This window comes from Larimichthys crocea, chromosome VII (genome assembly GCF_000972845.2).
Source record: "Larimichthys crocea isolate SSNF chromosome VII, L_crocea_2.0, whole genome shotgun sequence".
Taxonomy (NCBI): Eukaryota; Metazoa; Chordata; class Actinopteri; family Sciaenidae; genus Larimichthys; species Larimichthys crocea.
Window position 1 is genome coordinate 17,312,379 of NC_040017.1, and position 12,123 is coordinate 17,324,501.

Below are 12,123 nucleotides of genomic sequence, written 5' to 3' on the forward strand. Positions count from 1 at the left end.
TCTCATGAGAAACCACAAACTAAAAAGGAGAAATAGAGAATTTCTCAGCCTGGATTACTGTAAGATGTGACTTGTGTGAGTTTTTGAAGGAAAAAAAAAAACACTTGAGTGTTACTCAAGTAAGGTTAAGACGCTGTGACTAAGTATCGGATGACTGTAAACAAAGAACATTTTTCATCTGAGCGTTCTTGTTACTCCTTGGCCAAACAAGTCATACAACATTGTCTTGTGACCTTGCTCAGATGTTAAAAAAAAAAAACCATAAACCCATCTGCTCGCCAAGATTTATTGTTTTTGTAAGTGAGCGAGCAGGTTAGGAATGTGTGTAGGCAGGAAGCTAAAGATAGGTCACATTCAAGAGTCTTCTTCCCCTTTTTTTTCAGCCTTAAACAAATCATCATAAAAGGATTAGTGTGTTTCAGAGGAAGTAACGACATGACAAAAATAACAGACTGACATTTTATTTACAGCTCTTCTGCAATATTACTACAGCGTTACAGTGAGGGGGCGGACATGGACAAGCTGCGAGTGGAAATTTGAATGCTCAGCACGAGAGTGAAACTGTGGAACAATAGGAACTGACACAGACAGAGCTATGAATACTAGAGGGACTGGTTTTCTATTGTGTTTTAAAGTTGATTAAATATTAAACAAGCCAGCTGGTGTGACGACGGCATCAACAGGGAGCAACAGCAGACAAGAGCAATAAAGAACAGATCTGAAACTACTCACTATTCTTGAACTACACATTGCCGACAACAGACGTTACATGACGGGTCTGACCCAATCAATGATTTACAGATAGACAGCAATTCATGTAAGGTTGGATGGTTTCTACTGTTTAAACCTATCCAGGTTTAATATATTCACGAGTTCTCCTTTTAGGCTCCATGCTGACTGTGAGAATCACCTTCCTTTGACCTTAAGCCTTGAACATTAATGCTAGCAGCATTTATTACTTAGGAAATATTAACCTGCTACTGCTTGCTAGAGCCTTGACCAGCAAGGGCGACAGTGCAGAGTCGTGAAACTAAATGAGTCTACAGACACATTTCACAGTGAAAGCAGCCGGAGCAAAGGAGGCCTTTTGCTTCGTCTTGGATTGGGGATATTATCTTGTTTGGCTCGGACGGTTCATGGATGAACATTTTGAGAAATATGTTTATTCCCTTTCTTGTTGAGAGTTAGATGAATACTCTCATGTCTGTAGGCTAAATATGTGAATCCAGCAGTAGGTCAGCTATCCTGTTTCCAAAGGCAATAAGCATATTTCCCAAAATGTTTATTATTCTTTTAGTGGACGGTGAGCGTGTGTAAGAGTCTTCATAGCTCCTCTTCTGTCTTTACACGAACCATGTTGGAGGGGCTGTCCTGTGCCTCAGACTGTGGCGTCTGGTGCTCGTTGACGAGCCTGTTGAACTGCAAGTCGTTGTAAAGGGAAAAGTCCTGACCGTACGAGCCAACGCTCTGGTTGAAGTTCATATCCATGTTGGGAAACGTGGAGTTGGCATCAGGCCCCGGCTCAAATCCGGTGGACATGGACGCGGCGAAACTCGGGTCGAAAATTATTTCACATAATCCGGGCATGTCTAGCAACTGATTGAGGATGATAGACTCCTCGGTGTCATTGTTTGAATCCTGGGGTTCGTTGTAACACATTTCCCCTGAAGCGGAGGCCCCAGCCTGGGGAACGCAGAGCCTCTCGTCTAGAGACATGGTTTCAGGCTGAGGGAAGTGGAACGGCTGCTCTACTGCAGGTCCACTTTCTACTGCAGAGAGAGGAAACAGATTGTGTTACAGAGAAAATAACGACCTGTTGGAAACATGATTACAGGTCAGTTATTATGAGAACTTTATACTTATACAGCCCCCAAAACAGCTATTAAATTCGTTCAACATCTCTCAACAAAAAGTGATCATTAATACTCTCAATGAAGCGACTAGCTGTAGTGTTGGACTGCATCGGTGTAGCTAATAAACTGGGCTGAGTGTAGATGTACGTCTGTACAGTGATGAGGAACATGAACTGCTACCACAAACTTTCATTAATGCATTGCACCCAAGCAGTAACCTCCGTGTCTGTGAAGTGAAGCCAATGTGTAAGTGCCAAAAACTGCAGTTCCTCAAACGTCCACTTGAGGCTGGCTACAGAACAAGTCAATCCCCATGTTAAAATGTCCAACTTCACAGCAGAAATAAACATGTTTACAGCCTGGTACAAAAAACTGTTTTGGTCTCTATAGCTAATTTCTCCATTAATGATAACTGTACTGAGGGTGAATTTTTATTTAAGTCGCCCGTTCAAATTATATTAAAGCTTAAAGTTACACATAATTAACAGCGTGGCTGCTTTGATTGACAGGTGGCTTGCTTGAGCACCCAGACGTCATTCAAGGAAGAAGCAGGACTACAAACATGGCGGTGGCCAACGCCACAGATTTTGACCTTCAAAATGTCTCTATAGAAACCTACAGGTGATGTCACTCAGACTCTGTCCGTTCTTTATACACCTTGCACCTTTATTTGTACTTACTTTTACTCTACTTCAGTGTATAAGTATATTTGAGTTTACTTTATATGTAGTATCTATGTGGATACTGTATGTATAGTATGTTTATACCAGTGTGACTGAGACAAGGCCACCTAAGCCGAGACCAAGACTCGATGGGTTGAGACTGCGCCAAGCAGCTGTTTTTGGTAGCCAAATCTCTTTGGGTGCGGCCGTCTTCGTAAACTGAATTTACATACTGCAACTTTTGTGGTTTAGGAAGCCACAGTTTTGTTACAGAGTATCTGTCTGACATCTCCCCTTCAGACAACCACATCGTCTTCTGTTCAGCAACTCCCGCATTCACTTTCTTGGGGTGATGCCAAGGCAGCGAGGTGTGACAGCCGTTAACAGCAATAAAAATTTGATATCAGAAATGAGTCATGTTGTTGGTTTCAATTGAAGCAGGGAGGTTCAAATGAAACCTCAAATCAGACAGTCCTCAGGCAATTTAGTGATAAAACTGTTGTGGTTAAAAGTTGTGGTCTTGAAATAAAAAAAATCTGATTCATAGATGAGACATAGACTGATCTTGAGTTGGTATATAGTATATTTCCACTAATTTATATTGATTTCTGTGTGTATATAAATTATCTTAGGTGCAGGATTTTCCTTTGAGATATAATCTGTGACCGTTAATGACACTTCATAAAATGTCCAATGTTTGTATTTGGTCATTTCTCTGTATATTCCAGCCTGTGTAGGCATTTTTTAGTTCTTCCTCATGTGACATGTTATCATATGACGATGAGTGGACAGAATTAGTAATGTTTATAAAAATAACTCCTTGAATAAAACCTAATTTTGTTCAAACCCCAAATGTGTTTCAGAGAATTATAGGTCTTTGTCAAAACCCTGTTGTGTTTTTACACAAACAACTCAGTGTTATTATGATAATTACTTCTAATAGGCGGAAATTTTGATTGCCGCAGGTGTAATCAACATTAATAATGGCTCTGTTCCATTTAGGTTTCCCAGTGAGCGAGCATGCACAATAGGCCCTTTTTATGCACAAGCACAGGGTGTAAATAATAAACCACTTGGGTTTCAGGTACTGTGAAGCTGGGCAGACACGGTACATTTGCAGCCAGATTTTAGCTCCAATTTGCTGCATAGTCTCATTTTCCACCTGGCTAACATTGTTATAAACAGTCCTGAGCTTGTTTTAATATTGCTGGCGTTGTATTTTACATGTTGAAACTGTCTAGAATGAAACAGTGCTGTGAAAAAACTGAGATTTACACATCTTTCAGCCATCTGCGACACCATATTTATCTGTTTCATCTTGTTTGGATAAACTAGAAATGTCAATGGAGGGAGCTAACGCAGATTTCGTGCTTATGTTCAACGTGATATCTGACGTCATGGCCGCTTCATTGATCCGTATAAAAGTCGGCAGTTGTGACCATGAAGAAGAACTGGTTAAAATGTCTGCAGACACCAACAACAGCTTTTCCGGCTACGACAAGTCCTATACAAAGGCCTATACAAACCAGGAGAATAAATATGAATAAAGAAAAAGAAAGATGATGATCAAGCCTCACCTGTCATACAAGATTTCTCTCTAAAGCTGATGTCTGACTTGATCTTTCTCTTCCGCTTCACCTCGTATGGATCTGAAACGAGGACACAAACTCCAGGTTTGGAAATGATCTGCTACAAGTAAATGTCAGCTCATCAACAACCTCAAAGACAGTGCTGTACAGGTCTGACTCACCTGGGTTGTGTGGCAGGTACGTGAAGGTGATGGGCTCGCTCTCCATCTGGTCTGAGAGGCGCCGCAGGGCGACGCTGACTTCCACTTCCTCCGTGATGTCCTGGTCCTGGTAGGGCGGAGTCTTAAACACGATGGCGATCTGCCGGTGCACGTCTGTCTGGGCAAACTCGCCACTCGCCTTCCACGACCCTCGCCTGAAGATGATCTCTATGTCATCTGTGGATCAGTGACAACACACAGAGACATTTTTATACAATGTGTCTGCTATTAAGATTAGTATTATCCTGAGAGTGTGCCAAACACAGAAAAACAGCCCTCTTCAACGGTGATTTGAGATGCTTTAATGGTCAAGAAAAATGAGAAATAAGCTTTACAAAAAAAAAAATACCCCACACATTAAGTCACAGACTTGTCTTATTTTGTGTCAACAGTACTTCATTAGCTTCATTATTTATCTTCTAAAGTTTTGGAGCGTAGAGTCATCATCATCACTATCGTCGTCATAATCCAGATGTCTGTCGTTTGGTCTGGTTTGTATCTGACTCAGCAGAGGAGGTTTTATCTAACTCCTGCAGCTGCAGCTGAGCTTGTCCTAACTGTGCCCACTCTCTGTTATATTTAACTCACAAATAAAACTTCATCTTACCTTTCTGCACTTTGTCACACAGCATGTAGATCTCGGTCTTGCCGGAGCAGGAACCTCTGTACTGGTTCAAACAGCTGATCTTCAGCTGCGATGTAGTCGTGGCCTCTGAGCAAAAGAAAACATGCAACAACGTGTGTTACATATTTTTTTTTATGCAGGTCGATTGTATTTAGAGTCTTAAATGTGTGTCTGATGATGTCTTACTCTTGTCATAGATGGGGTTGGAGACGACTGGGCTCAGAGAGTCTTTTCTGCCGTCGTCCCACTCGAGCTCGCACTGAAAACACAGACGTACGGCGTTCATGTCCATGTCTTCAATCCCCTTTGTGTCACCGGCTGAGGGATGAAAAGACACAAAATCAGTCAGGAAGTCTGTTATCAAGGACTGAATCTTAATCTTAAATATATGGATGTATAGAAAGATGACATCATGAACTGTGTCTTACTTTGAAAGGGGTCGATGTTTTGGCTTCTTCTCTTCTTGAGAGATTGGTCCAGCTCTTTCCTCCTCACACACTGAATACCGAGGTTAGCATAGCTGCAAGAAAAACACATTTTGTCTCGATTTTGATGTTAAAAGTTAAAGAAAACATATTAAATAATAAAAAGTTAGATGTCGGGAGAAGAGATAAATAAGTGATGGATGTGCACCTGTGGCGTCGATTGCTGTGAGGATTGAGCGTGACCACGCAGATTCCCGAATTGTTCGGACAGTCTTTGCCCACAAGACAGTGGGGGTGAGGCCGGTGTGGGAGGTCTTTGGTCACCAAGGAAGCGGTGACTTTGACCCTCTTTATGTGGTCGATGGAGCCTTGAATCTGAAAGAGGGAACAGGACAGGAAGATGAAGAGAGAAAATTATAAAACAACACAAAAACATGGCATGCTAAGTGATTTATTGTTATTCAGGAAGTGGTTCCATGTGCTGATATCATCATTTCTAACACTCCAAAAAAAGCAGAGGAGCTGTCATATTCAGAAAACATTTTTTAGAGACTAAATATTAAAATATGCAGCAGACGCTGCTTGAGGAGGAGCACCGAGTTGTTGCAAGAGTAGCTGCCAATCCAAGCCTGTTTTGTATTCTTCATGCTGTATCTGTGCATACGATTTGCATATTAAATGTTCTCACTTGTCTGCATCTGACAGCTCCCTCCTGTTTTTTTCTCTGTGTGTTATCACTGACCTGTTTGGGAAACCATTTTTCCAAAAGCAGATATAAAAATCATAACCATACAAAAACAAATAATGACCTGAATGTTTACTTAAATTACTATATTTCATGGACTCAAATTCTAGATATCAACTCATTTTGCACTTGAAACCCCCCCCCGCGCCGTCCTCATTGTGTGATGGAGTTTGTATAAGGTGAAGACAGGCGTGTGGGAGTGTTTGTTAGTATGCACGCAGGGGACAAACCGCCTGTCTTTGACCACACTTGAGCTGGGATTTGTGGGGACTTTCTATTTGACTCTAACAACCCACATCCTCGAGGCTCCACCCGTCTTCACCGATCGACAATGGGGGATCAAGAAATCGACTGTGGTTAAGCCCTCCCCATCCCCAACTGCCTCTGACAGCTAGTAAACCCCCTTTAAAATAAGAAAACAAAAACCGAATGTAGCTGCAATGTATTTACCTCTATCGTAGGCTGAGTCTTGTTGGTTTCAGTGCTGGACGTCCCCAGGATGCTTCCGGCTGAGCGTCCCTCACACTCGTAGCGAAATCTCATGCCTCTCTCCTTGGGCTCCTCCACCACCACCAGCTTGGGCTTTTGCAGGATACGCTCCAGAAGCTCGGTGTCGCCTCCCCGGTTCTGAGAGGAAACTCCTCCGGAGCTGTTAGAGGTCAGCAAACACGCGGCGCCTCGACCACGGCGAGAAGCACCGGATGGAGAGGCTGCTCCCCGGGAAGCATGAGCCATCTCTCTTGAAGTGCACGACTGCTGCTGCAGGGGCTGAGGGAAGGTGCAGGTTGGCTGTGATGGGAAAAGAAATTAACACAACCCTATTAACAACATTGTTAGAGAGACCCTGGCAAGACAGCGGCATAAAAACATGCAAACAAAACTCTACTACATCAGACAAGAAAGGAGGCTTGTGATCAGAGACAGTGACTGCAAGATACATTTGCAGAGACGGGATGGTTAAGTGGCTTTAACATTTGGCACACAGCCTCCTTAAAGCTTCAGACTCTTTCTTGTTTCTTTTAGAAACACAAGCCACGGTATCTAATGACAGGTAGGAACTGCTATGGTCTTCTCTTGAACTGTGGCACAGTGTCTATAGATAGTAGTGGAAATTATAATTATCTACTACTTTATATTTATTCTCTACTATATTTATCTGACAGCTAAAGCTACTAGGTACTTTTCAAAAGAAGATTTTACATAAGAACACTTCACAAAATTCTTTGTTTCAAACTTTTTTTTAGCTTGTTAACCTTAAAAACATTTCTTTGAGACCATAAGACATAAAAATATCAAAACTTTTCCCTAAACACAAATACTATATAAAGTAATTCAAACTAGTTCTTTATACTTTCACTGATAATATTTATGTACTTTTACTTGAGACAAACTTTAATTGCAGGACTTACTACTGTCTACAGCCTTCCCTGTAACATTTAAATGAAAAACATAAAACTTGCAGCCACAGATGTGTTTTTAAAGTATGAAGCAGTGAACATGATGTTTTTCATCCATTATTTTCAGATTGTTTTACATAAAAGTCCTTTTGGTAACCTTGAAAATCTATTGTTTCAAACGTTTTTAGCTTCCTGGCCCTTAAAAACAGTAGTTTGTGTTTCTAGTAGTAGTTTCTAGTTTGTGTTCTTGATCGTGTTTCAGATGTCTATCTGTTGTTAGTAGTTCGCCTCTAAACATTTCTTTGAGACCCTAAGACATAAAAAATATCAAAACTTTCACACAAAGTGAAAAAAATAGAGAAAAAACAAACTTGTGCCACATATTTTTTGTCATTCCTACCACTTTAATCATCTCATGACCCCTCAGATTTACCTTGTGACCCTTTGGAGGTTCTTGACCCTCAGATTTAGAGCCACAGGACTAAACTACCAAACTGTATAAAGTAGTTAAACCTACCTACAACAGTACTTTAACTTTCACTGATAATACTAATGTACTTTTGCTTAAGACAAACTTTAAATGCAGGATTGTTACCTGTAAAACACTATTTTTACTTTCGTGTGTTGCTATTTTTTAGGATCTGATGACTACAAGTTCGACAAACTTCCCTGTAACATTAGAAAATAACATAAACTTACAGCCACATGCGTGTTTTTAAAAGTATAAAGCAGCAAACCTGATGTCTGTCATCCATTATGGTAAATGACACTATAGGTGAAGCATTCAAGCAGCACAACTGAGTCACTACATGATTTTCCTTCATACATGTGCTTTCTATCAGTTAATCGTGTGCTCATCTGACTCCTCCTTTTGCTAGTTTAATGTCTTATTTTTGCATCACACCACAGACCGCTGAGCTCTTTCCGTTACCACTCAGACTTGTTATTGAATCTATCTCTGCTGTGCTGCTTTTACTTTCTCTCCATCTGCAACATGTGATGTAAGACAAAGAAAAGAGTATCACCGACAAAACTTCACAAAGCACACCCGAGTTTAAGTCTATTTCAAGCATCAGTGTAACGACAGATGAATAATCAAACCTGCAGGGAACAAAGAAGTAAAGAAGTTGACCCGCTTGACGCCTGTGTAGCGGTTTATCAGGTTGAGAGCTCATTAAACCGTTGCTGCAGAGATGTGGGTGATGCCCCTGCATGAGCTCATGTTTCACAATATCCTGTCGAGCCGCAGAGGTCTGTGTGAGCCTGAGCGCGTGCCTTTGAGCAAGCGTCTTAGCCTGGGAATACCTGTTAGCCTTAAAACACCAGAGCTAAACAAAAGGCAGACTGAGCCCAGCGAACAGGAAACAGGAAGTCAGCTAAACCTGACGTGGATCCACCAATCGGAGAAGTGGCGCGGGGTGAAGAATGTGACCTTTCACCCTCCCCTTGGTGGGTTTGGCTTGTAAACAGAAAGGACAAACTGAAAGTAGGAGTCAGATTACAGTCCTTACTCTCCTCTTTCGTCTCTCTCGGCATGCTGAGGAGGTGTGTCAGCCTCTATCGCAGGCCACAAAGACTTTTTTAAAAAGTTTCACACGCTAAAAAACCCAAACGTGGTGCAATCTCGCACCATTTACTACTAAACAGAGCAGTTCCTCATCTATCCGTGCAGGCTCCAGCGTCACTACACTCTTATCAGATTACCACTTCTGATCTCCCTGCTGGCTGTAAACCACGTGCTTTATGGTAAGACCTGTCTCGCTGCCTAACTACTACTCTGTACAACAACAAAGCACCCAACCATCTGCAGGCAACACATGCACAACACTTCTTCCACCAACAAATGCAGGAGAAGGACACTCCAGCTTCCTCTATTGTTGAGTTTAATATTAACATGGAGGCACAAAAACTGCCATAGTGATATGTAAACATGACAAACAAATATGTCATGTGCATGCATGGATCAGTGTTTGTGGAACTGAATGTTTATAAGCCAGGACTGCAACAAACAATTAGTTTTAATCATCGATTAATTTACTGTCTATTAAATGTCAGAAAATAGTGATAAATTCACAGAAACCAAGGCAACAACAGTCCAAAACACCAAAATATTTAATTAACAATGATACAAAACTGGAAAAAAGCAGTAAATATTCACATTTAAGCAGCTGGAAACAGATATTTTTGTCATTAAACATACAGGTAATCGTCAAAATTGTTGCCTAAACTGAATTTTTTGTCAAGCTAAAAAGCCAATATATATAGCTTTTCTATCACTAAACATACAATAATCATTTAGAAATTATTTATTGTTTATTGTAAATCTTTATCTGTGTTTGCCAAGGCCTGCTTCTACCCCATTTGCACCAAACTTGCCACTTTTACCTTCTATGAAACACACAACCACACCTGAAAGACACCCTGCCGTGCTGCCAACATTCATTCCTGGAAACTGCTCACTGAGGTAGACACCAGATAGACCAAAACAACTCAGATGACTACACTGGAACAAAATACATCACCCTGCAGGAGGAGCACACCCAGTGATATTTAAATCTTTTATTCCACTCACCTGACATGCGGTGCCTCTCGCCACCAGCACGTGTTGGGAGGGCGGTGAGGAGCTCTGTCGGTGCCTCCAGTGGTTCTCACTGTACGGCTGAAGGAGGTCGACCGGAGGAGGGGGAGGTCCAGGAAGGTGGTTCTTACAGTCCTTTATGATGATTTCAGTAAGGTCATCTTTAAAAGAAACATTGATAATGATAAACAGATAGTGGAAAACTAGTCACATTTTAATTAAAACTTCACATCTGATTCATCATTAAAAGCAATGACGATTAAAGATAACGAGACTTGTTTCTTGTTTTTGTTAGTTTATGCTGAAATATAGGTGTAATTTACCACACACACAGTCCATTATTTTCTATATCAGAACACCTAAAAGTGCATTATCGTGTTACAATAACAAAAAATATATAAGATTTCTAAGATAATTTGAACCGTTGCTGTTTCATTGTCACTGGTGAAACTAACTGAAGTGGCGTCGCTATGGTTACCAACTGTGAAGTATACCGTGCACACTGATTTATGTCTGCGGTCTAGATATGCTGCGTTTGACACCTGCAAACCGAACAGAAAAAAAAATCTGTTTCCTGCAGCCACGGTGCGTAACATACCAACAAAAATGTAAATACAAGAAAAATTGTTTATCGAACAGGCAAACGACAGAAAAATAATGATTTAAGTAGGCCTATTTATGTAGTTGCTAATTGCAACCTCCTGCTCTCACGCTCCTCCTTTCTAGATACTATGAGTGGCCACAAAAAAAAAACACACAAAATGCCCTTTCTAGAGCTAATGTTTGGTTTGTCCACTCTGGGCTAGAAGAGGGCCCGCTGTGTCTCACTCTAAGGTAACAAAAACATAATGATTCTTATTTTCAGGTGATTATACACCAATGAAAACGTAGTTATGAATATGGAGGACCCTACATTTTACACACTGGACCTTTAAGTGAGAAGATCATAGGTCTGTAAATTAAGAATTAAAGTAAGCTGCAGCCTGAAAAGACTACATTAAAATTAAAACTTGTATCATTTTTCTCTCAAATTTAATATTTGTTATTTTCATTTTGATCACTTTTCTTTCTCTCCAGATGTTTATTTGTTGTTCTGAGCGTTCCTTATATGTGTACATGCTTTTGATAATATAAAGACTACAGGCTATACCTGCTGTGTATGGAAAGTGTCATGAGATAACTTTTGTTATGATTTTGGCGTTATATAAAAAAGTTTATTTAAGTTTAATGTTTGTGTTTACGCTGCAAAAGATAATGGAACATCACAACACCAGATGAGGAAGCTCTGGTGCTCTACTTCTGCATGAGGTCGCCTCAGGTCACACAGTTTGCAGTAACAGCCACACACACATGCAAGACTGAAGAGGTTAAAAACAAACAAACAAACAAACAAACAAACAAATCCGTGTATACTCACCAATGTCTGTCATTGACGGCTCTGCAAAGACAAAGAGGATAAAAAAACAGTGAGTAAACACAGATGATACAAACACAGCTGTGTGGTTATTTAAAGTTAAACCTGCACAAAGCAGAGCAGAGAGCCGGGTATGGGTGTTGGCTGCTCTGCTCTGACAAATCACATGCCTGGTGATGATGTCAGCTCTCTCTCTCTCTGTCTGTGTGTGTGTGTGTGTGTGTCTCTGTCTCTAACACAAACACACACAAATACGCAGATTAACACCTTTAAACGTACCAGAAGTACCGTTGAAGTCCATGTCTTTCATCGCATGTGATGTAAGGAGTCTTTTTAAAGACTTCTGACGTCGTGTCCTTGAATTGTTTCCAAAAAAATAGGACAATTTCCCGCGTCAGTCAGTCTTGTCTGGGTCTCAGCTCGAGGGTAAAGACTCGTGAGGGTGTACACCAGCTTTGGAGCGGAGGAAAGGTGTCAAACCGACTTGAAGCCATGTGTCGACTGACGACTGGAGCGTAGTTTGCATCAGTTTTGTGTTTCCGCACCAGGCTGTCTCTGATTGGCTGGTTCACGGTGTGGAAATCCCCCTCTGCATCACGTCACCTCCCAGACGGGAAACCCCCCCAGAGGGACGA

The 12,123-nt window shown here is 41.1% G+C and overlaps 1 protein-coding gene across 3 annotated transcripts; it reads right to left on the minus strand.

Moving 5' to 3' along the window:
• Positions 1 to 445: 445 nt before the first annotated feature.
• relb (v-rel avian reticuloendotheliosis viral oncogene homolog B) lies at positions 446 to 12,037 on the minus strand. 3 transcript variants are annotated; one of them, XM_019257686.2, is made up of 11 exons: positions 11,768 to 12,037; positions 11,492 to 11,512; positions 10,069 to 10,235; positions 6,550 to 6,888; positions 5,563 to 5,729; positions 5,358 to 5,449; positions 5,116 to 5,247; positions 4,912 to 5,016; positions 4,266 to 4,481; positions 4,093 to 4,164; positions 446 to 1,766 (listed from the first exon to the last, which is right to left on the minus strand). In XM_019257686.2, exons 1-11 carry the CDS (start codon positions 11,796 to 11,798, stop codon positions 1,324 to 1,326), a joined length of 1,785 nt encoding a protein of 594 aa, XP_019113231.1. In that variant the 5' UTR covers positions 11,799 to 12,037; the 3' UTR covers positions 446 to 1,323. The 3 variants fall into 3 exon arrangements, with proteins under 3 accessions (XP_019113231.1, XP_010750025.2, XP_019113232.1); XM_010751723.3 differs by having other exon boundaries at positions 446 to 1,769; positions 11,768 to 12,034; XM_019257687.2 differs by lacking the exons at positions 10,069 to 10,235; positions 11,492 to 11,512; positions 11,768 to 12,037 and adding an exon at positions 8,598 to 8,859 and having other exon boundaries at positions 446 to 1,769.
• Between the last annotated feature and the right edge of the window lie 86 nt (positions 12,038 to 12,123).